The sequence below is a fragment of the Eriocheir sinensis genome, chromosome 19 (genome assembly GCF_024679095.1).
Source record: "Eriocheir sinensis breed Jianghai 21 chromosome 19, ASM2467909v1, whole genome shotgun sequence".
Lineage (NCBI taxonomy): Eukaryota > Metazoa > Arthropoda > Malacostraca > Decapoda > Varunidae > Eriocheir > Eriocheir sinensis.
This window is the reverse complement of record NC_066527.1, coordinates 6,661,803-6,686,430: the sequence shown is the minus strand read 5'-3', so window position 1 is coordinate 6,686,430 and position 24,628 is coordinate 6,661,803. Positions and strand designations below refer to the sequence as shown.

At 42.6% G+C, this 24,628-nt stretch overlaps 1 protein-coding gene and 1 long non-coding RNA gene across 2 annotated transcripts; one reads left to right on the top strand and one right to left on the bottom strand.

Moving 5' to 3' along the window:
• The first annotated feature begins 1,541 nt into the window (after nt 1-1,541).
• On the top strand, nt 1,542-23,865 carry LOC127000625 (cyclin G-like). Its single transcript, XM_050864563.1, has 6 exons — nt 1,542-1,944; nt 4,012-4,302; nt 13,776-13,916; nt 14,940-15,452; nt 18,025-18,239; nt 20,714-23,865. Exons 2-6 carry the CDS (start codon nt 4,147-4,149, stop codon nt 20,934-20,936), a joined length of 1,248 nt encoding a protein of 415 aa, XP_050720520.1. The 5' UTR covers nt 1,542-1,944; nt 4,012-4,146; the 3' UTR covers nt 20,937-23,865.
• On the bottom strand, nt 6,682-10,485 carry LOC127000627 (uncharacterized). Its single transcript, XR_007754351.1, has 2 exons — nt 9,714-10,485; nt 6,682-9,625 (listed from the first exon to the last, which is right to left on the bottom strand). It is a non-coding gene; the product is annotated as an uncharacterized LOC127000627 (long non-coding RNA).
• Nucleotides 23,866-24,628: the final 763 nt, after the last annotated feature.

Below are 24,628 nucleotides of genomic sequence, written 5' to 3'. Positions count from 1 at the left end.
TTCTTCTTATCCTTTTCTGCATTTTCTCCTATTCTTTTTTCCCCTCTTCCTCTTCGTTTTAATATCTATCTATCTACCTATCTACCAATCTATCTATCTATCTATCTGTATATATATTTATCTATCTATCTATCTTTCTATCTATCTCTCTATCGTCTGTCTTTCATAAATTATTCTTGCTTTCCAACGGCGCATAATAATAATAATAATAATAATAATAATAATAATAATAATAATAATAATAACCCCATACATAATTAGGCTGACGCATAATATAACAGCAAATTAAACACATACAACAATTAATCTATACACACAGACAAACAAACTTCCTTCCTTAATTTAGTTACACGAGATTTTTTTATGATTTTTCTCTTTTGCAACTCATATGTTTCTGTTTTATATATCAAGACCCAGACATAAACCACTCTATTTTTTTAGGTAATAGAGATTAATTAGAATAAGCAGCGGCGACAGTGTTAGGAATATTAATGCGCTTGTGAATGTTATGAGCAGGCCATAGCATTCGTATATGTCGGAAAATGCTTGTTTGGGAAGTCGTTCTTGACATACAGAGGTCGTGGGGTGTAATTAAATCCATATGAGCGTTCTAGAGGTTACAAAGTCATTATATATAGTCGTAGTAGTGGGAATATTGATGAATATTAATAGCATTCGAATATGTCGCAAAATACAAGAATTGGAGGTCGTTCTTGATATCCAGGGGTCGTGGGGTGTAATTAGATCCATACTAATCGATTTAAAGGTTACAAAGTCGTTATATATAGCTGTAGTAGTGGGAATATCGATGAATTTTAATAGAGCAAGCAACAGCATTCATATATGTCGAAAAATGCTTGTGTGGGGGTCGTTCTTGATATCCAGGGGTCGTGGGGTGTAATTTAGATCCATTCTAGTCGATTTAAAGGGTACAAAGTCGTTATGTTTAGCTGTAGTAGTGGAAATATCGATGAATTTTAATATAGCAAGCAGTAGCATTCATATATGTCGAAAAATGCTTGTGTGGGGGTCGTTCTTGATATCCAGGGGTCGTGGGGTGTTATTAAATACACACGAGTCCACTTTAAAGGTTATAGAATCCTTCAATTTAACTGTTGTAATGAGAATAGTGATGAATTTAAATATAGCAGCAAGCACTCGCATTCATATATGTCGAAAAATGCTTGTGTGGGGTCGTTTCTTGATATGGGTGTACCTAAACGCATGCGAGTCGTTCAAGAGGTTACAAAGTCCATATATCTCAGTCGTTCGGAGTATGGTTCGTAATTTACCGTTGTATGATATCAGCTTTAACCGGAGACAGCGGCCAAACAAAGCAACTCCACATATCCCCGCAAAGCCACTGTTCGGCCATGGCAGTCCACTCACTCCATGTTATTTTTGAATCTGAACACTTTTGACTGAGTGGATAATGGCCAAAAAATGCGTTCTAAAGGTAAAATGGAGGTGGGTGAGGGGGGAACTACATGCGCGGAGGAGGAGCGGCGGAGGAGGTGCGCGGCGGCTCAGCTGAGGCGGCCGAGGTTCAGTGTAAACAAAACCTTCGAGCGGGACGGCTGTGTGCTCGTCGCCTCCCAACCAGCAAAATCCCCCCTTAAGTGTACAAATTCCAACTGTGATATTCCCGCCGAGACCCTGAGGCCAGACCTTCCTCTTTGCTCCATTATTATTATCCCCCTCCAAAAATCAAGGAAAAACGAAATACAATCCTATTCCTTCACTTTTCCAAACGGTCTTCAATCCAAACACGGCCTCCTCGTCTGTGTTTGTCTGTTTTTATTATTGATTCCCGCCGTGCCTGCCTCTATGCCGTCGCCACAGCCAGGCCCCGCGTCCGCCGTGCCCGCCCTCCCCTTCCCCCTGGTTTGCTAAGCACGGACGGACAAAACGACAAGATGCAGTAACTCACCCGATCGTCCGCAGGTGAGGATACACACACACACACACACACATGAGACAGACATACAGACAGATAGACAAATGAGGACACACACACACACACACACACGAATAGAGAGAGAGGAGGGAGACATACAGACATAGGTGGAGACAAAGGTAGACACACACACACACACACACACACGAAGAGACAGAGGAGGGAGACAGACACACCCACAGGCATAGGTGGAGACAGACAGAGGTACACACACGAAGAAAGACAGAGGAGGGAGACATACAGACAGACAGACACACCCACAGGCTTAGGTGGAGACAGACAGAGAGGTAGACACACACACACACAATTAACTAGGTCTACATGAGCCAGACAAATACATAGACACAGATTTACAAGTACATACACACACACACACACAGCCATAGACAACCCCCAAAATATCGACTTCGCGAATCCAAGAGAGAGAGAGAGAGAGTCGTTACGTGCCAGCCATCATGTATAATCAATGTGTATGGGTGTATGCGTGTATACATATCATTCTCCATCCCTTTCCTCCTCATCCCCCTTCCCCTCCCCTCTCCCTCATACATACGTATACCAGGCTCAGTCACGTATGCTGTTGGCTTATACGTGACTGCCTTATTGATTTTCTTCCTTATCTTTACTACTATTACTACTACTACTACTTCCAGCCTATACAACATTAGTATTACTTATACTACTTATTTAACAAACTTCTATTATTATTTCCTCAATCACTACTACTATTGCTGCCACTACTACTACTACTACTACTACTATTTTACGACCTTTATTATCACTTCATTTTCCTTGTTTTCTATTTTTGTTACGTTATCATCTTTTTGCACATTATATATCTCCAATCGTGTTCTTTTCTTGAGTTATCTTCTACGTATTCACCTTCATTATATTTTCTAATTGTTTTCTTCCTTTTCAAATACTATTATATATTTATTCCTTTCCTCTTATACTTCTTGGCTTTTTGCTGTCATTATTGCTTCTACGATTATTATATCCTAAACTTGTTGTTACTCCATTGTCTGGTGTTTATATTCCTTCTACTGTATTATTATTATTGCAATATTACTGTTATTCTCTCTCTCTCTCTCTCTCCAACGGTTTCTTTATCGATCCCTGTTCTCTCCCTCCCTTATTATCAGTAATATATCCTGTCCTTACGTCCTGCGATCGATATAATACAACAATACGTCATGAATTATCCTTTATTTCTCTTCCCTTCCCTTCATACCTCCCTCCACCTATTGCATCATTATCACGAACTAGATTATTCCAGCCACATGAAGTCTCAAACGTATGAATCATTTTATCTTTCCATTTTTTTTTTGTACGGAAAAGACTGCTAAGAATAGACAAAGGTTTTATTTATTTTTGTATTGTATTTCCTGTTCTCTGTTTCATGTGTTTCCTATTTTCACACAGTTTCAATAATAAGGTCATGGTTGTGTTATGTTTACTTGTTATTTCCTGCTTCCTATCCGTTTGTTTGTCTTTCCCTTCCAATCACTTATCTATCTTCCTTGTCCTCTGTTTTCTGTCCTGTTATCTCTTGCTTCTCAGGTCACGTAATTTTCCTATCCTTTATATCCCTGTCTTTTTCCTTTCCTATCATTTATCTAGCCTATCTTTACCCTGTCTTCTATCCCTCTCTATCACTTCAATCATTTATCTATTCTATCCTTACCCTATACTTCATTCTCTCTCTTGTTATTCCTGGTTTGAAATGTATCATACTATCCATGTTTTATTTTTATATCCCTCTGTCGTTTCCCTTTTTATCATTTATCTGATCTATCCTTACCATGTCCTCTTATCCTCTGTTCTTGTATTTCTTGTCTTCAATGTCACGTTCTATCCCCGTTCTATTTTCTATCCGTCTTTTGCCTTCCTATAATTTATCCAACATATCCTGACTCCTTTTCAGCTGTCCTGTTATTGTTATTTTTCTTACCTTATCCAATTTACTACTTTTCTATCTTGGCTATTAATTCTTTAGGCTATTCAGTACATCTATTTTCTATATCTGTTAGTGACTAAATCTATTTCTTCTACAGGTGGCGGTGCAGCGGCGGTGGCGGTGGTGGCTGCTGCGGTGGTGGTGGAGGTGGTGGTGGTGAGGAGGGGGACGACAACACCGGAGGAGGGGAAGACTCAACACCAGTAACATCAACACCAACAACAACACCGGAATGGCTACCTCGACGCAGTGGCCCTTTGGAGGTGGTGCTTGTGGAGGTGGTGGTGGTGCAGGAGGGGGCACCCAGGACCTGCTGACCCCCCTACTGGAAGCCCTGGCACTGGAGCCCAAATACCAGCCTTCATTGGCACTCCCACAGGTGGCTAAGGTCAGTGGTGCCAAGTGCCTCTGTTAGTGTTTGGGGGGAGGGGAGAGAGTTGTGAGTGTGGGGTATCACCTACACACACACACACACACACACACACACACACACACACACACACAGACAGGGCAGTAGATTTTGAGGGCAATGATGTGCGTGTTAATTTCTCTCTCTCTCTCTCTCTCTCTCTCTCTCTCTCTCTCTCTCTGCAACTTTTAACACAGTGCTAAAACAAGTTTCCCGCACCTAATAGTGTTTATTAGTATTATTACTATTAATGTATGTATGTGAGTGTGTTTGTTTTGCACACGTACTCGGCTCTTATCTTTGTTTTTGTCCTGGTGCCAGAGAGAGAGAGAGAGAGAGAGAGAGAGAGAGAGAGATTGACGTCAGTGTAAGAAAGAGAGACTGAAAGGTGACGATATGAGACACAGAGGAAACGGAATTATCGAAAGGAAACTGTGTGTGTGTGTGTGTGTGCGTGCTAGACGCTGACGCAATCCAGCAAAAAACATCCCTCCTCCTCCTACTGAATGCTAAGACCTCGATATAATGCACGTTAAACCTTCATGTATACTTCGCTTGTATATAATGTCATTTACACGGGAGGAGAATAGGAGGAAGAAGAGAAAGAGGAGGAGGAGGAGGGAAGAGTGGAGAGACGCCAAGCTTCCCTATTCAAATTTAAAGGGCTAGGCAGAGCACGAGAGGGAGGGAGTGAGCGAGCGAGCGTCCCTCCTCCCCTCCCCTCCCTTCCCTTCCCTTCCTCTCCCTCCCTCCCTTCCTCTCCACAGCCAACGACAGACGCAGCTTCTCTCTCTCTGAAGCCACACCCCCTCACTACCACCATCACCACCTCCTGAGTCCTCCTCCCTCCTCCTTTTCTTTGTTGTTGTTGTTGATGGTGGTGGTGTTGGTGGTGTGTGGTGGTGGTGGTGATGAGTGTATCCCTGATCATCCTCACCACCACTTCCACCATCCCCAACACCACCTCTCCACTTGATGTCTAGTTTCCTTTCCTTCCTTTTCTTTCTAATTGTTCTTTTCTTCCAGTTTTCATCGCTTTTCTTTCTTCCTTCAACTTATCCTCTTCTTCATTTTGTCTCCTCTTCCCTTTTTTCTCCCATCTCTTTTTCCTTCCTTTAACTTCCTTCTTCACGCTCTGCCTCCCTTCTATTTCTTCATCAACTTCATTTCTGTTTTATCTTCCACTCACTATCTTCATTTCTTTCTTCGCTTTCTTATCTTTCCCTAGTCTTGCTTTTTCCGCCTTCACTTTCGTTTTCTTCCTCGTTTTTTCTTCTTTACATGTGTTGGTAAAAAGAAAAGTGGGGCGCGCGCAGTGCTTTGATTCGTAAAAAAGGAGTCCGTCATTGAGTTTTGCTGGGCTCGGTTACGTAATAATGACCGGTTAGCCTCTCTCTCTTTCTCTCTCTCTCAATAGTACTAATCTCCTCTGATCCCTAAATTAGCTCGGGACAGGTGCGAAGTGGTGGATGGAGGAACGGAAATGAGAGAGAGAGAGAGAGAGAGAGAGAGAGAGAGAGAGAGAGACAAAGCATTTTCCCATAACATTGCCACACCCACTCACCTATCTCTTATCCTTGCACCTGTCCCCTCTCTCTCTCTCTCTCTCTCTCTCTCTCTCTCTCTCTCTCTCTCTCTATCTACCTTCACTGGGCCTCAATCAGTATGCGCTAACAGTGCTGCCAACATAACACGACTCCTACTCCGCCTACCACTGTTGCCAACCTCCTACCCCCCCCCTAGCATTCACTCCCCACTCTCTCCCTCCTCTCCTCTGCCTCCCCTCTCCCCAATGACGCCCAGTATTATTTTTAGCCCCATTCCTATCACCCAGGGAGAGGGGGTGAGTGGGTATGCGCGTAAACCCACCGGGGAGAGTGTGACTTTAGCTACCCCGTTGGGAGGTTTGAATTTTTGAACCCGTCACTGTTTATGCGGAGGAGGACGGGAAGGAAGGGAAGGGAGGAGGACTGTTATTAAGGGGGGGGTATAGGGAGGGGAATAGGGAGGATGGGTGGTGGTGATGCTTCTCTGAGTGTGACTATCCGTTGTATGAGCTGCTGTCTACTACTACTACTACTACTACTACTACTACTACTACTACTACTACTTATACTACTACTACAAAATCTTTTCCATAACCTTTACTATTATTGCTACCTCTTCTACTGTTTACGCTCATACTACACCCTCTACTGCTAATACTACTACTACTACTACTACTACTGCTACTATGCTACTACTATTACTTCTACTGCCACTACCGTCTCGCTCTCCATATTAGGCCACGTAACAGTTCTCTGGTCGCTATGCCTAACAGTAGCTTTCTTATTTTTCCACACACACACACACACACACACACACACACACACACACACACACAGAAAAGTCAGTCATATGTAGTACTGATTTTAGTGGGAAATATAAATTAACAAGAAAAGAAAACAACTAAGAAGAAAAAATGTTTGTGTTGTACGTGCAGGCAAGGTGAAGATGAGCAGCGGAATGTAGGACTTGAGAGAGAGAGAGAGAGAGAGAGAGAGAGAGAGAGAGAGAGATTGTGAAGATGAAACCAAAATATGTGTCATTGTGCTGAAGTGGAGTATAATGGAGTGTAGTTCGAGGTGGAGAAAAGAGGGGGCGACGAGTGGATAGGATTAGAGAAGAGTACCTAATCATGGAAGAAGAGACAAGAGAAGTGGAAGAGGAGTGTAGTGGTGAAGAAATGGAGAGAAGTGAAAGATGGAAAAAGAAAGGAATAGTGGAAGATAAAATGAAGAGGGAGAAGAATAGTGGTGAAGAGATGATCAGAGAGGAGTGGAGAGGTGAAGAGATGGAGAAGAAATGAAAGGGGTATGGGAAGGAGAGAAGTGTAAGATGGAATAGAGGAAAGGAGAAGGGAGAGGAGTAGTGAAGAAGAGGTAAGAGAAAAGTGGAATAGAAGTAGGGAGAAGTGTAGTTGTGAAGAAATGGAGGAAAGAAGAGAAGGAAGAAGAGAAGAAAAGTGGGCTGTGTTATGGAGTAATGGAGAAGAGGAAAGGGGAGAAGAGATCAGCAGAAAAAGAGAGAGGGAAGAGGAGGAGGTGTAGGGAGTATGTGCGTGTGAATTAATATGAACCAACGTATCGCCTTCGTAATAAAACATGATGGTCACAGTGACGGTGGTGGTGGTGATGATGAAAATGGTAGTGGTGGTGATGGTGACAAGGTGTAAGCACAAAGATAACACACACACACACACAAATAAAAAAAAAATAGATAACAAAAAGAAAAAGCTAAGAAAGTGCATGAAGAGTAGAGAAAATAAGTGCTGGGTTTAATGTGGATAGATGGTCATGGTGTTGATGGTGATGACAAAGGGCAAAGATAACACACACACATAGACAAATAAGCCAAAAAATAGATAACATTAAAAAATAAAAGGCTAAGAAAGTGCATGAAGAGGAATAAAGAAAATAAATGCTTGGTGTAACGTAGAGAGATTGTATAAAAAGGAGAGAAAAAACTAAGATTTGCACAAAGAAAATATAAAAAAAAGTAAGTGCTGGGTATAACATTGAAAGTAAGTAAGCAAGCAGTGATGATTAAAAACAGACAAAGGTTAAAGATGTTCTAATAAAAAATGGACTTGGGCACATATTTTAGGTACAACTGATAACAAGGGACTGACAAACAAAGTAAATAAGCCTAGAACTGATAAGACAGACAGACAAGGAAAGTAAGCCAGGAGTTGTAGAAGTCAGGGTGGGGAGATTAAATTAAGAGGATTTGGTGGAGCAGGAGGGAGAAGGAAAGACAGGAAGAAAGCAAAAGAACAAGAGAGGATGGAAAGAAGAAAAAAAAGGAAATCAGGAGGAAGGAAGAAAGGAAATAGGGAGAAAGAGCAGACAGGATCAGGTGGGAAGGTGAAACTAGAACATTTGTCGGAGCAGGATGGAGAGAAAAGACTGGCAGAAAGTGAAAGAATAAGAGAAAGGATGGAAAGAAGAGGGAAAGGAAGGAAGAATGGCAATAGGGAGAAAAGGAAGAGTAGACAGAGGACCAGGTGGAGAGGTGAAACTAGAACATTTGCCGGAGCAGGATGGAGAGAAAAGACTGGCAGAAAGTGAAAGAATAAGAGAAAGGATGGAAAGAAGAAGGAAAGGAAGAATGGCAATAGGGAGAAAAGGAAGAGCAGACAGGATCAGGTGGGAAGGTGAAACTAGAACATTTGCCGGAGCAGGATGGAGAGGAAAGAATGGCAGAAAGTGAAAGAACAAGAGAAAGGATGGAAAGAAGAAGGAAAGGAAGGAAGAATGGCAATAGGGAGAAAAGGAAGAGCAGACAGAGGACCAGGTGGAGAGGTGAAACTACAACATTTGCCGGAGCAGGATGGAGTACACTGACGAGCAGGATGGAGTACACTGACGTCAAACAAGGGAAGGGCTTATCCTGTAGTGAACTAGTAATGACTGTGGATGACGATAATAAATAGATAAGAAACGGGACATTACAAACTCAATTAAGGATTTACATGATAGCAGAAAATGATGAAACAAGAAGCATTATCAACTCGACAATGCTGAAGGTGTTGAAATGGGTGTATGATAGAAGAATGATGAGTTACTATGAAAACTGAACTTGACACAATCGTTTTTCTATACACACGCGCACACACACCTTCACCTTGCTGCTCATTAGTGACAGGTGTATGGGTGTGTTTGTGCTTTTAAGGCTTCAGGTAACGGACAAGTGAAAGAATGAATGAATGAATGTGTAGTAATGACTTTTTTTCTTTCTTTTTATTTTTTCATATTTTTTTGTCATCTTCCTCGGGGTGAGAGAATGAGAAAGTGGATTAATTTTAGTTATTTTCTACATTACTCATTATTATTATTATCATTGTCATTATTTATCTTTCGTAACAGCTGTATTGTGGTTTCTCTCTCTCTCTCTCTCTCTCTCTCTCTCTCTCTCTCTCTCTCTCTCTTTAAATGCTGAGTCACTTGCCTTCACCTCTAACTTGCAGGTCTTCTTGAAAACAAAGTAAACGCGACTTGTCATTCTTCCGTTTCCTCCCTTACTTATGTTTTCTCCCTTGTTTTCCTCTTTTTTTTTCCCTGTCCGTTGATCTGTAATCCCGTTGGTGTAAGTGGCATGACTCTGCTTCTTAGTTTTTTTTGGGTTAGTACTTACCCCACTACTTTTTCTTTCTTTATTCCTCTTTTTCCTCACCTCTCATACTACTATTTCTTTTTTTAATACCTCTTTTTCCTCACCTCTCATACTACCATTTCTTTTTTTAATACCTCTTTTTCCTCACCTCTCATACTACTATTTCTTTTTTTAATACCTCTTTTTCCTCACCTCTCATACTACTATTTCTTTTTTTAATACCTCTTTTTCCTCACCTCTCATACTACCATTTCTTTTTTTAATACCTCTTTTTCCTCACCTCTCATACTACCATTTCTTTTTTTAATACCTCTTTTTCCTCACCTCTCATACTACCATTTCTTTTTTTAATACCTCTTTTTCCTCACCTCTCATACTACTATTTCTTTTTTTAATTCCTCTTTTTCTCTCCTCATTCATCCATAATCTTGTTAGTTTCCGTGATATTTCTTTCTCTTCATCTACTTTTTCTGCCTTTAGTACGTATTTCTTCTTTTACTTTTCTTTTCCCATTTCTTTTCTTTTCCCTATTTTTCTCTATTTCTTGCCTTTCGTTCATCCATAATCCATTTAATTAAAGTTGAATGATTCTCTCTTAGCCTCCAACTTGTTTTTCCTTTAGTACTTTCTCCATTGCACTTTTCTTTTCTCATGTTTTTTTCCTTTCCCATATTTCATCCTCTCCCTTTTCTGTTTTGTAATCCATTTAGTTGAGGTTACATGGCTTTCCTGGCCTCCTACGCGTTCTTCCTCTCATTCTTTCACATACACGATCACACTTAACAACGATTGATTGCTTAATTGATTGGGTTGTGTGATCACGGCGCAGTAACTAATAACATAGACGAAGATTCAGGGATATGCAGTCAACGCTCGGTGATGTAAATAAACCTAACAATGAGGAAAATTCTATCGTGCTCTCGCTAAAGGAAGAAAATAATCGCTTGTGTTAAAATCCGAGGGTTTTGTATACACTGATTCTGATATTTTAACGGAGAATAACATAGACGAAGACGCTAAAGGAAGAAAATAATCGCTTGTGTTAAGATCTGAGGGTTTCGTATACACTGATTCTGATATTTTAACGGAGAACGTGTTGGCATATAAAAGAAAGTTGGATCTTCGTCTGTAGTTCAAAATCATAGACAGGAGGTGGTCAGTAAAAATTAGTAAGTTCTGTTGTAATTTGTAGAGCCCGGCAATGTGAAGGCAAACTTTGGCACCAGGTTAATTTTCTTCTGGATGATGTGAGTGGATTTTCTTGTTGAGTATATTTTTGGTCGTCAAGGCTTTTGGAATTGTGAGGTGACTCAAGGCTGAAGGAAGGAAGGAGTAAAAAAAAGATGTTTGGGGCTATATTACAATTCGTTTTTTTAGGTTAGCTGACAGGAGGGAAGAAGGAATAATAATAATAAAAATAGATAAATAATAGACGTTTGGGGCTATATTACAAATCAAGTTTTTAGGTTAGCTGACAGGAGGGAAGGAGGAATAATAATGATAATAAAAATAGATAAATAAAAAAAAGACGTTTGGGGCTCCCACAATTCAAGGTCTTTTGGTTAGCTGACAGGAGGGAAGAAGGAAGGCTTACTCTCTTGTGGGGATGACAAATGTAAATAATTGAGCGAAAGGGAAACGTAAAAAGATGTTTGTGAGTGTATGACAAGTTTTTTATGGTTAGTGGCTTAGCTGAGTGAAGACAGGAAGTAAGGAGGAGGGATTACTCTTTGGGGAGGATGACACATATAAGCAACTGAACAAAAAGGGGTAAAAAAAGATGATTGGGTATATTACAAGTTTTTGGTTAGTGGGGTTAACTGAGGGAAGAATGGAGGAAAGAAAGGGTTACTATCTTGGGGGAGGATGACAAATGTAAATAGCTGAACAAAAAGGGGTAAAAAAAGATGATTGGGTATATTACAAGACTCTTGGTTAGTGGGGTTAACTGAGGGAAGACTGGAGGAAAGAAAGGGTTACTATCTTGGGGTGGGATGCCAAATGTAAATAGCTGAACAAAAAGGGGTAAAAAAAGATGATTGGGTATATTACAAGACTTGGTTAGTGGGGTTAACTGAGGGAAGAATGGAGGAAAGAAAGGATAACTATCTTTGGGGGAGGATGCCAAATGTAAATAACTGAAGGAGAGGGGGAAAGAAGATGTTTGGTGGCTATATTACAAGTTTTTGATTGGTGTGTTTAACTGAGTGAAGAATGGAGGCAAGAGAGAAGGATTACTATCTTGAGAGGGATGATAAATTTAAATAACTGAAGTTGAGGGGTAATGATATTAAGTTTATCTACTGTAAGACAAAAGGGAAGGAAGGAAGGATAACTTTGAAGGATAACAAATAACAAAGGAAACATAGGAAGATTGCAGCTGTGGTGGGAGACGAGGTGTTGGTTAGTGAGCTTAGCCGAGTGAAGGCAGAGAAAAAAAATAGACTGAGTGAGTGTGCGTTGCTGGAGATTAAGTTGTGTGGGCTCGGCAAGGCTCCACCACGCAAGGTTAGGCCAGGCTGTGCTGAAGGCCGTGCTGGAACTTGGTGACCTTGGGAATATTGACTCAGAGTGGCGAGGTGCTTCAGTGTGCTTGCTCTCGCTCTCACTCTCTGGTTTACTCTCTCCAAATAACAGTGATACAAGCAGAGCAATCAACAATATAATTTTTTGTAAAGTTATGCTCAAGGAAACACACACATACACACACACACACACACACACACACTCAGAATTAATAAATACAAATGAATGAGAATAGAAGTACCTATGACTGATGACTTGGCTAATTCTGAATCTATTATAGTTTTACAAGAGTGGTATTTTTGTGGGTGTTCTATTTTATTTACTCCCACCCTCATATTGATCTAGTAGGCTTTTTTTTCCCCCATTTTTCCCAACATCATCTTGCTCTTCTTGTCGTTCCCTCCCACATATCGATCAAGGCTTTTTTTTCCCCCATTTTTCCCAACATCATCTTGCTCTTCTTGTCGTTCCCTCCCACATATCGATCAAGGCTTTTTTTTCCCCCATTTTTCCCAACATCATCTTGCTCTTCTTGTCGTTCCCTCCCACATATCGATCAAGGCTTTTTTTTCTTTTTCATTTTTCCCAACATCATTTTACACTTATCTTTCCCTCCCACATATCAATCAAAGCTTTTTTTTCTTTTTCATTTTTCCCAACATCATTTTACACTTGTCGTTCCCTCCCAAATATCGATCAAAGCTTTTTTTTTCTTTTTCCATTTTTCCCAACATCATTTTATACTTGTCGTTCCCTCCCACATAGTGATCAAGGCTTTTTTTTTCTTTTTCCATTTTTCCCAACAACATTTTACACATCTTTCCCTCCCACATATCAATCAAAGCTTTTTTTTCTTTTTCATTTTTCCCAACATCATTTTACACTTATCTTTCCCTCCCAAATATCGATCAAGGCTTTATTTTTTTCTTTCTTTTTTCATTTTTCCGAACATGATCTTGCACTTCTTGTCTTTCCCTCCCACATATCGATCAAAGCTTTTTTTTTTCTTTTTAATTTTTCCCAACATCATTTTACACTTATCTTTACCTCTCAAATATCGATCAAGGCTTTATTTTTTTCTTTATTTTTTCATTTTTCCGAACATGATCTTGCACTTCTTGTCCTTCCCTCCTACATATCGATCAAAACATTTTTATTTTATTTTTTATTTTATTTTTTTCCATCATGTAACACCGCTCCTTGTCCTTCCTTCCCACACACTGATCAGAGTCATTTTTTTTAGTTTGAACCATTTCCCTGCACAACCTGACAGCCCGTCTCCCACACACACACTAACTTAACACATTGGGGATTCTTTATTTAAGTGCTTTTAATTCATTCCCTGTACCACTGTATACCTCTCCTTGCCCCTTCTTCCTTTATACTATTACTACTACTACTACTAATAATAATAATAGGGGTAATTTGTTAGTTATTTATGATCATCCAACTCCATAAGGGAAAATATATATGTTAAACTGAAAGTCAATTATTTAGTTTATGTTTCTTCCCAGCGCCACCCAACCCTTCTGTTCTCTCTCTCTCTCTCTCTCTCTCTCTCTCTCTCTCTCTCTCTCTCTCTCTCTCTCTCTCTTCATCATACTGATCATGACATTTATTTTTGCCCCTAATTTTTCTCCACGCACCACCTAACCCTCCTGTTCTCTCTCCCTCCCTTCCTCTTTCTCTCTCCATTACACTCACGGCAATTATTTTTACTCTTGATTATTTCCCCGCGCCGCCTAACCTCCCGTCCTTTCCCTCTCCCGCAGCAGGACGGGGGCGAGATCAGTATGAGGATGCGCAACGGGTCGGCCCACGTGCTGCGCTGCCTCAAGGTGTGGTACGACCTGCCGCCAGACACCTTCTTCAACGCCGTCAACATCATGGACCGCTTCCTCACGCGCATGAAGGTACGTGGAGTTACATTCTTATTATTTGTTGTTATGACGGCCAGGAGTTAAGTATTGTATCGGAAGTTGTGGTAATTGAATGTTGTTAAGAGTTATTGATGCCTTTATTGTATTAGAAGTTGTGGTAATTGAATGTTGTAAGCGTTATTGATGCCTTTATTGTATCGGAAGTTGTGGTAATTGAATGTTGTAAGAGTTATTGATGCTTTTAACCCGGTAGCAGCGAGGATCATGTTTCTTAATGGTCCCTCTAAGCGAGAAAAATGAGAAAAAATCATCACTCACACAAACCATTTCATAATATATATCAAATCAGTTGTGATCAGTTTATGTATCATCTTTTTTGGGGGGTTTATATCATTGCACAAATCTGGCCCGTCGCTGCTACACAGTAAAACCACATTTGGCCCGTTACTTCTACACGGTAAAGCCACAAATTTGGCCCGTCGCTGCTACCGGGTTAAATCTGTGTGCGAATCTTTTTTTTTAGTTTTGTGAGTAGTTTTGTTGGATTGTGAATATGACTGATGGTGAAGTATAAGCTAACACCAGCACCACCACACTGTATCACTACAATCATCACAACACCACTACCACCACATTGCCACTTAACCTAACCTCCCTTCATATTCACCCAAACATCAATATCACCAGCAACACCACCATTTAACCTAAACTAACTTCCCCCACCTCCCCCAAACATTAATATCACCACCCCTAACAACACCAATACTATCACATCACCACCATTGCCACCTAACTTAACCTAATCTCCCTCCATTTACCCAAACATCAATGTCACCACTACCAGCCCCACTAAAACATCACCACCACTAATTAATTAATATCACCACCACTAACAACACCAATACCATCACATCACCACCACCACAAAATTGCCACCTAACTCAACCTAACCTCCTTCCATTTTCCCAAACATCAATGTCACCACTACCTCCTCCACTAAAACATCACCACCACCACCATCACCTCCCAACCTAACCTAACCTCCCCCTCCCCCAGGCCCAGCCCAAGCACCTGTCCTGCATCGCCGTGAGCGCCTTCCACCTGTCCTGCCAGTTCACCCCCGGGTACGCACACCTGCGGGAGCTGCCCCAGGTGGTGCCGGACACGCGCGACCTCACCACCATCTCCCAGTGCAAGTGCTCCTCGGGGGACGTCACACGCATGGAACGCATCATCATGGACAAGCTGGACACCGACCTCCGCTGCCAGCCCCCCGTCACCCCCCTCACCCTCCTGCGCCTCCTCTACGCCGCCCATGGCCACCTCTCCGCCCCTCTGCTGGCCTCCGTGTCCCCTGCCTCCCCTGCCGCGCCCCCTCCCGCCTCCCTGACCACCCTTGTGCATAAGCTGGAGATCGTCGGGTGTGACTCTGCAGCCGCCACCTTCCGCCCGTGTGAGCTGGCCCTGGCGCTGCTGTCCCTGGAGTATGGCCACGGGCAGGGCCACCAGGACCACCACCACCAGCAAGTTCACCAGGCCTGCATCGCGCACCTCCAGGCCATATGCAAGGTGGGTGTTGTTGTGTTGTGTTGTGTTCTTATCGTTAAGTGTTGCTGTTTGGTTTTGGTCTCTAGGTGGGTGTTGTGTTCTTTTATTGATGTTGGTCTTGGTTTCTTTCCTGTATACTCCTTTCTCTCCATCGATACTCCTTTCCATCGATACACTTTTCTCTCCATCGATACTCATTTCTCTCCATCGATACTCCTTTCTCTCCATTGATACTCCTTTCTCTCCATCCATACTCATTTCTCTCCATCCATACTCCTTTCTCTCCATCCATGCTCATTTCTCTCCATCGATACTTCTTTCTCTCCATTGATACTCATTTCTCTCCATCGATACTCATTTCTCTCCATCGATACTCATTTCTCTCCATCCATACTCATTTCTCTCCATTGTATCGCTAACTCTTGTCTTATCTCCTCCCACAAAAAGTAAACAAATGAATAAATAAAAGAATAAATATGCAACCTGGTATATAACAAAAAGAAACAGGTATTAAGTAGATCAGTAAACAAGAGTAAACAGCTAAATAAGGAGCTCAGTGAATAAACAAAAGAGGAAATACAAATAAACAAGAAAATAAAGTAAAGTAGGTGAAGAAAAATGAGAAGAGTGTGGCAGCACCCAAATTATATACCACCAACCTTAACGCTGTGATATATTAGCTAGAATCACTATTGGACAGGTAATTCTCAGGTGTAAAAACTTAATAAGCCCATTCACAATTATCCATGCTCCACCCTACACCCTTTTTTCCTTTCTATCTTGCCTCCACCTACCTATCTCCCTCCTCTCTGTAGCCCTTCCTCCCTTCCTACTCCTTCTTTCATTCCCTCCTCTGCTGTCTCTCCCTTTCCTCCACCCACCTTTCTCCCTCCCTCTCTGTAGCCCTTCCTCCCTACTCTTTCATCTCTTCCTCCACCCATCTCTCTCTTCTTTGCTATCCCTCCCTCCCCTTCACCCACTCTCTCCTCTCTTAACCCTCCCTTCCAACCACCCTTTCATTCATCTCCCTATTTCTTTCATCTCCTCTCCTTTACCTATCCCTCCCTTGTCTCCTCCTACTACCCATCTCCCTCTTTTCTTAGCTATTTCTCCCTTCACCCTTTTATCCATCTCCCTACTTCATTTATCTCCTTCATCCATCCTCCCTAGGCCCCTCCACCTATACATCCACCCTTCCACCCATCTCCCTACTCTCCCTATTATCCATTCCTCCACATCACCCACACCCCCATCCACCCTATTTTTCTCTATTTTGATGAGTGGATGATAATGGGTAATAATGATGCTGCAGAGAGAGAGAGAGAGAGAGAGAGAGAGAGAGAGAGAGAGAGAGAGAGAAATTGGGGTGACTGCTCTATCATTTTGGCTAATTCAGTAGTTAAGGATTTTCTCTCATTAACTTTCTCTCTCTCTCTCTCTCTCTCATCCAGGCCCATTAAATTCCAATCAGTGTACAGGTCTTCAATTTCCCCTCCACTTTCCTCTCCCATTTCCCCTCAAATACCATGCAATTCCTCCTGTAATCTCTCTCTCTCTCTCTCTCTCTCTCTCTCTCTCTCTTCAATATGTCTACCTATACTATTCTAGCCTTCTACCTGTCTGTCTGTAAGTCTGTCAGTTCATTTATCCATTGTCTGTCTGCCTTTCTATCTGTTTGTCTGTATGTCCATCTGTCTCTAGTTACTGTTGGTCTTTGTTCTTTTCTTTTTAAACCTTCATTGATATTTCTTTTTTGTTGTTCGTCTGTGTCCTAATATTGCTGATGCTGTCTGGATATGTCTTGACTTTAAGTGTATTTTTGTAATTGTATTTATTGCTCCTAAAATAACAGTTGATATGTCCCTTTTTAACACCACATGAAAATTTCCATACTACCATTTTCCATAATTACACATTACTTGACATGCAAATAACATTACCTCCAGTTTTTCCTTAACACGGTAGCTGCAGGGATCATGTTTCTTAAAGGTCCCTCTAAGCGAGAATAATGAGAAAAAAATGATCACTCACGCAAACCATTTCATAATATATATCAACACATCTGTGATCAGTTTATGCATCATCTATTTTTGGGGGTTTATATCATGGCAAAAATTTGTTCTGTCACTGTACACGGTAAAGCCACAAATTTGGCCCGTCACTGCTATCTGGTTAACTCTCCAGAAGAATAACAACACCTCCTTACCTATCACCACATAGAAACTAACTGCCCTTATTCCCTCATTAAACCCACATTACAATAACAACACCCTTCTTTCCTGAACACCACAAAATGATATAAAACTGTTTCTTTCACTCTTCAATTACACATGAAAACACCTCCTTCCCCTCGTTCTCACTCCTTACAGCTTCCTCCCCCACAATGAAAATGCCAACACCTTGTCCCCTCATTCACACTCCTAACACTGTCATTTCTGTCCTATCCCCCACAATGGAAACACCACCACCTTCACCCGTCATTCACACCCCTAACTGCCATTTCACCCCCCTAACACTGTCCTATCCCCCACAATCAAAACAGTGACACTTCCTCCCCTTCGTTCACCCCCCTAACACCGTCCTCTCTCCCCAGGTGGGCTATGAGAGCTTTGAGCAGTGCCGCAAGGTGGTGGGTGAGCTGATGGACCAGTACGAGAACCAGCGCCACTCCCCTCACCGCCAGCGCCTCGTCTGGAAGCTGTCCAACCGCACCCTCCGGCAGCTGCGCCCCACCGACAAGTTCACCACCAGGCTGCCCACCATCGCCGAGCGCCAGGGGCCCGCCAGACCTCCCATCATACGCAGAAGGTGGGTGTGGGTGTATGTGCGTGTGGGTGTGGGTGTGTTCCTTGGCATTACACGTATGGGTCCGGAAGATTTGTCAGTCATTTTTTAATTTATTTATCTTCGACGTCTGCTCCTCTCTCCATCACAGCTTCTCCGTCTTTCAACATCTTTCCATTCTCATCCATAACTTTTTACTTTGGGGGATATTTTCTGTATTTCTTTCATTTTTTACTTCTTTCCAATATGATTTTCTGTTCCCTTTATATTTTTCAGTCAACCAATATTATGTATGTTTTGACGGATGAATTTTCTGGCCCTATATAATTTTGTGGTCGTAGGTATTTCTCTTATGTCTGGTATACTCTGCTTATCCTTCCATAGTGCAGAGGAAATGGTTCTGTATGTGTGAGTGTGTGTGTTTGTGGATATTCTCTATCTTATCTTTTGTTTATCTCTGGTCTTATTCTGTCTATCTATCTATCCACTCTGACATCCCACTTCTTTAAACCTCCTCTAATGTTAGCCATGGTGGAGTCAGTAATCTTTCCATACACACTATATATATACCTATTTACTCCAGTTCTTTCATTGGGTACTCTTATCTATCTCTTCTGTTTATCTCTAGTCTCATTCTGTCTGTCTATCTATCCACTCTGACATCCCACTTCTTTAAACCTCCTCCAGTGTTAGCCATGGTGGAATAGTCAGTAATCTTTCCATACACACTATATATATACCTATTTACTCCATTCTTTCATTCTTCTCTTCTCTGTCTGTCTATCTATCCACTCTGACATTCCACTTCTTTAAACCTCCTTCAGTGTTAGCCATGGTGGAAGAGTTGATAATCTTTCCATACACTATATATACCTATTTACTCCATTCTTTCATTCTTCTCTTCTCTGTCTGTCTATCTATCCACTCTGACATTCCACTTCTTTAAACCTCCTCCAATGTTAGGCATGGTGGAAGAGCCAATAATCTTTCCAAACACACTATATATATACCGATTTACTCCATTCTTTCATTCTTCTCCTCTCTGTCTGTCTATCAACTCAACTTCCTGCTCCTTTCAACTCCCCTCAGTGTTGGTCAAGGTAAATTAGTCTCCTTTATCCTCTTCCTATTCATTCACTCCATCATTACAAACTCCTGTCCTTTCGAGCTTCTAACACCGCACTCCTTTCAAATGGCTGTGGCAGAATAGTCCTCATTATCTTCTTATTCATACACCATTCTTGCAGAGTAAACTTCTCTCATTTGTCTGGCCCATCTCTCTCTCTCTCTCTCTCTCTCCTTGGGTACAACATATGACCTTGTTCTTATTTTAGGTCCTGCGTTATGTTTGTTTTGGCCCCTCCTGTCTTGTTTTGTGTGTGTGTGTGTGTGTGTGTGTGTGTGTGTGTGTGTGTGTGTGTGTACGCAGTTAGATGAGTTACCCAAGAGAACGGTCAATGGTTTTTGGTGTGCGTACATAATGATTGGCGTGGGTCATGGTGGTGCTGTAGATGTGGAGACTGTATGTGTGTGTGTGTGTGTGTGTTGTAAGTGCTTTTTTTTGTGACACTGAGTGAGGGGAGGTTTACACACACACACACACACACACTGGCAGTCTGTTCTTTTAATTCATGTTTGTTTACATAGTACCGTGTTCCTACTTTTGGTTCTGTTGTTTGTTATTTTTTATATGGTTTCCTCCTCCAAATTTAGATTGTAGTAATTAAGCAGATATGAACGTCAACAATTGTTTAGTCTTGATCTACATTCACTTCTTTGTTATTCAGTTTTCTTTAGTAATGCAAGCAGAGTATTCAGCTCAAGGGTAGACTGAGACTTGTAGAATCCTGGCCATTGATTTTAAATAACCATAAAGATAAATATATAAGTAAAGAATTAGAACAAATACTACAAAAAGAAACACCACCCCAATCATAAATAAAGTAAATTTTGAGACAGTGTTGACCATTGATTGTGTAAATAAAGAAAGAAAACAGATGAAGAACTATAATAGATATAAAATGAGAAACCACCCAAACTAAGAGACCAGCGAGCAGTTAACTCGGTAGCAGTGACGGGCCAAATTTGTCTTTACCGTGTACCAGCGATGGGCCAAATTTTTGCATTGACATAAACCCCCAAAATAGAGGATGCATAAACTGATTACAAATGCATTAATGTATATTATATAATGATTTGTGTGAGTGATGATTTTTTTTCTCTTTAATTCACTTAGAGGAGCATTTAAGAAACACGATCCCTGCAGCTACCGGGTTAACTAAAACCTAAAACTGAAAGAACTAACCAAACTTAACCCAACAAACAAACCTATTCTTCTCTCTTCACGTGCAACCTTAAACTCAACCCAACTTAAGAACTAAACCAAACAAAAGCCCAACCCAACAGACCTAACCTTGCCCTCAAAACTCAACCAAACTTAAGAACTAAACCAAACAAAAGCCCAACCCAACTGACCTAACCTCACCCTCTCTCCGCAGGATGGACAGTGAGTGTTCAGAGATGTACGTGTCCTCCGCATCTTCGTCCGAGGAAGAGGAGATGGAGTACGACTATGACGAGGAGTTCCCGCCCCTCCCCACCCCTGCTGCCTCCCTCAAGTCTCCCCGGCGCTCCCCCAGCCAGCAGTCCCCCCACAGCAAGAAGACCCCAGCTTTCCTCCCCTACCCCCAGCTCAACCGCAAGCACAACAGGCTGGCATAGCTCCCCTTCGCTTCCCCTCTCTTTCTCCCCATTACCTCTTACCTTATGCATGCCTCAACACCTTACCCTTAGCCTTACCATTCTCTCCCCTTAACGCCCATCTCCCCAGCAAGCACAATATACTGGCTTAGCTCCCCTTCCCTTGTCTCCCCATTACCTCTCCCCTTTACTCAGCACAAGACTGGTATATGTCCCCTCCCCATCCTCCCTATTCCACCTTTGTCTCCCTTCCTGCAATTCATCCCCAGCCTTCTCCTTCCCCACCCACAAGCAAGCACAGTCTCCCTGCTCCTCCCCCCTTTGCTGTGTCCCCATCTCCCCGTACCCCTTCCTCCTATTAGCTTGTCACCCCTGTTGCCTCCCCTTCCCCAGCAAGCACAATTGAGTGGTATTGCTTCCCCTATTCCTCCCCATCCTCCCCTCCTGCCTCCTTCCCTTCTCTTCGCTTGCCCCTGGAAGAAAAAGAAGTTGAACGGAAGAGGGTTTTGGGATGTGTGCTGAATGTTTGCTTGAAGGATTTCGCACTAGAAGAAATGCAAGATAGAAGCAACATACAGTCGAATGAAGATGAAGAAGAAGCAAGGTCTAGGACACATGAGCCACCCCAAGTAATCATTGCAGAAACAGAGAGAAGAAATACAGAAGAGGATGAATTGATGGACATGAAGACAGCAGGGAGAGGGGAAGGGAGAAGAAAGAGGAGGAGGCCATTGGAAAGCAAGCGAGCAAAGAAGGGAATACGAGAAGCAAGGAAAGGGGAAGGAAGAAGGAAGAGGAGGCAGTCGGAAAGCAAGTAAAGAAGGGAATAACGAACGAAAGAAAAGGGGAAGGAGAACGGAAGAAGAAGAGGCAGTTGGAAAGCAAGTGAGCAAAGAAGGGAATAAGAGAAGCAAGGAAAGGGGAAGGAAGAAGGAAGAGGAGGCAGTCAGAAAGCAAGTAAAGAAGGGAATAACGAATGAAAGAAGACAGAAAGAAAAGGGGAAGGAGAATGGAAGAAGAGGAGGCAGTTGAAAAGCAAGCAAGCGAAAAAGGGAATACGAGAAGGAAGGAAGAAGGAAGAGGAGGCAGTGGAAAAGCAAGCCATTAGAGAAGGGAATAAGGGGAACGAATGAACAAGCGAATTAACGGCATATCAAGAGGGAAATGGGTAAAAAGGCAACGCTTATTCACTACCATATAACAACTACTACTACTGCTACTACTGCTGCCACTTTGCTTTTCTCAGGAGAGGAACGACAAGCAGAAAGAACTTATTAACAACTATAATTTCACCTATTTATTAGCTATTGTTATTTTTTTTCTCTCATCTTCTTCGGGTGGTGTTCTGTCTGTCCGTCTGTGTCTGGTCTGGTGTTTGTTTCTCCCCCCCAGACGAGTATTGCGTTTGAGTGGCAGCGGTTTATGTCTGAATCGCTGTTTTACTCCACTGGATTGATTGATTAGGCGGCCGGTGGTGTGTGTGAGGGGAAGGAAGGAAGGAGGGAAAGGGAAGAGGAAGGAAAGAGAGAAGTGACATTGGCTTCTTAATCCTCTCCACTCCCTTTCTCTCCGTTCCTTTCTTCCTCTCTCTCCTCCCTTCCTAGGTCTCGATGTTTCTTGTTTACACTCCCTCCTTCACCCTTTAGTGTCTTTCCCCGACTCACCATATTCCCCTTGCTCCCCCATAACACACACACACACACACACAGACACACACATATGCAATACTTCCCTCATTGCACAAATCAGTACCACATGAAGAGGACTTTTATTTATTTTGCCACAGTCCCCCGGTGACCCATAACCAACAAACACACGTACACACATGCATAAGTACATCTCCCCTCAGCCCCCATGCCAGGCAGACATGGCCCCCTTGAGGCGCCGTGTCCCGCCCGGCTTTTAGTGTCGTCAATAACCGGTTTTCTTCCCGTCTCTGGTGACTTAGTGACCATCTAAGTGATATTGTGAAGGAGTAACTTTGGCTGACGTGATTTTATTTTCATTTTCTTGTGGCTCGGCACGGCGCCCCCCTCCCCCTCCCCTTAGTGGGGTGCCCGTACGTGCGTTGCTGGAAAAATGCTAAAAAAAAGTTACTTTATTGGATGTATGTAATAGTGTAATACTGTAGCTTTATTCAGCATCTCCTTCAAGAAAAGTACAAAAAAATCATAAAATTACAAAACCATAACAAGTAAGGTTATACTGTAATGACCTTTTCCATTTATGTACTAATAATCTCTTTGGGTCCTGCCCGGCCATAGAGCAAGAGTGGGCGTCGCCGCCCACCGCTAGTCCCTAGTCAGTATTGTTCTGTGCCGAGCAGCGCCACACGTTAGGCCACACGGAGCGTAGCGTCTCGACACAAGGCTGTGATACCCCCGGACAGTGGCCGGCGCCTGCTGCACCAACCCCCATGAGGGGCACGCCAGCCAGGCCCCCAGCCAGCCAGCGGCGGCGGGGCCGGCGTGCTGCGGCCTGGTAGCCGGCAGGGCGCGGCGGTGGAGGGCGGGGGACAGACGGCCGCCGAGCGACGGACACCCCCGTGGGGCGACGAGTCGCGGCGGCCCTGTCCTGCCCCGCCCCGCCACCGCCGCTGCCTCAGTCTGTAGCAGAAAAAAAACTATTTTGAGTTAATACTTATTGTTTAGGGCCACTCCTGGCAGCAGTGCGGCTGGCCGGCCCGGGTGGCCTGCTGCGGCAGCTGCAGCGCCCCGGTGGGCCCGGCCGCACCGCTGCTCACAGTTATATTTTTTATGTAGATATAAAGTGTATCGTGTACAGGTGTAAGTTATTGTGAAGGATTTATCCAAGCCTCGGGCATTTGACAACAACCCAAAGAGCCAAAAACTACAAAAAAAGGTATATAATGTAGCTGATTCTTGTGTCATACACACAGTTGTCTGCCTCTACACAACAAAAATGAAATAAAAGATGCATATTTTTGTAACTTTTGGTTTTGTTCACCTTGACGAGTGAGTGTGTGGAGACGGACAGGTGGCGTGAAAGTGTGTGGACTGGTACACACAGGCTTTGCTGCCTCATGTGTCCTACACAGTGCCCAGCACCAGCCCCTGTACAGGGGCTGACACGGCCCCAACTCTATCCCCATGCTACCACATCATGCTTTTACTTGTTGAAACAACCAAATATTCCAAGGCTGTTGTCCACTACTCAACTGGACTGGGCCAGCTCAGTGTGCCCCTGGCCCTCAGTGGGACATGCTAACCATAACAGTGGCTGAATGGACCCGGCCCAGCTGATAAGGTAATTAAGTGGCCTTGTACAAACTAGCCTTAACTCATTAATTTTCATAAAAAGATTTTGGCAAATATACATTGAATTCATATATATATAGTATATTTTTTTTCTGATTCCTTGAGGAAAGGAATATACAAATCTGTCAATGGTTATACTGAATTATCAAATGTAATCTCATCCAAGATATAAGCAGAGTCTTTTCATCATGTCTGACATTGCTAAAAGTCAGTCAACATGGATGTTCCTCCCTCCTTGAAATATTACTTTCTGAATACCCCAAGAGCAACTGACGGTATTAATATAAAATTCCCAGTCATAAAAAAAAGCTACCTTTAAAGTGTCATTAACAAAGTAATGTTGGTCAAGCTCTCTTTGTGTCAAAAAATTCACTTACTTATTTTTCTCAAACTAATGAAACTATTCGACATGGTAAACTTAAAAGAAAGTGGGGG

Coding starts and splice junctions, on each gene's coding strand:
- LOC127000625 (XM_050864563.1), top strand. CDS start 4,147: ATGGCTACCTCGACGCAGTGGCCCTTTGGAGGTGGTGCTTGTGGAGGT. Junction 4,303..13,775: donor CACTCCCACAGGTGGCTAAG/GTCAGTGGTGCC, acceptor CCTCTCCCGCAG/CAGGACGGGGGCGAGATCAG. Junction 18,240..20,713: donor CCTCCCATCATACGCAGAAG/GTGGGTGTGGGT, acceptor CTCTCTCCGCAG/GATGGACAGTGAGTGTTCAG.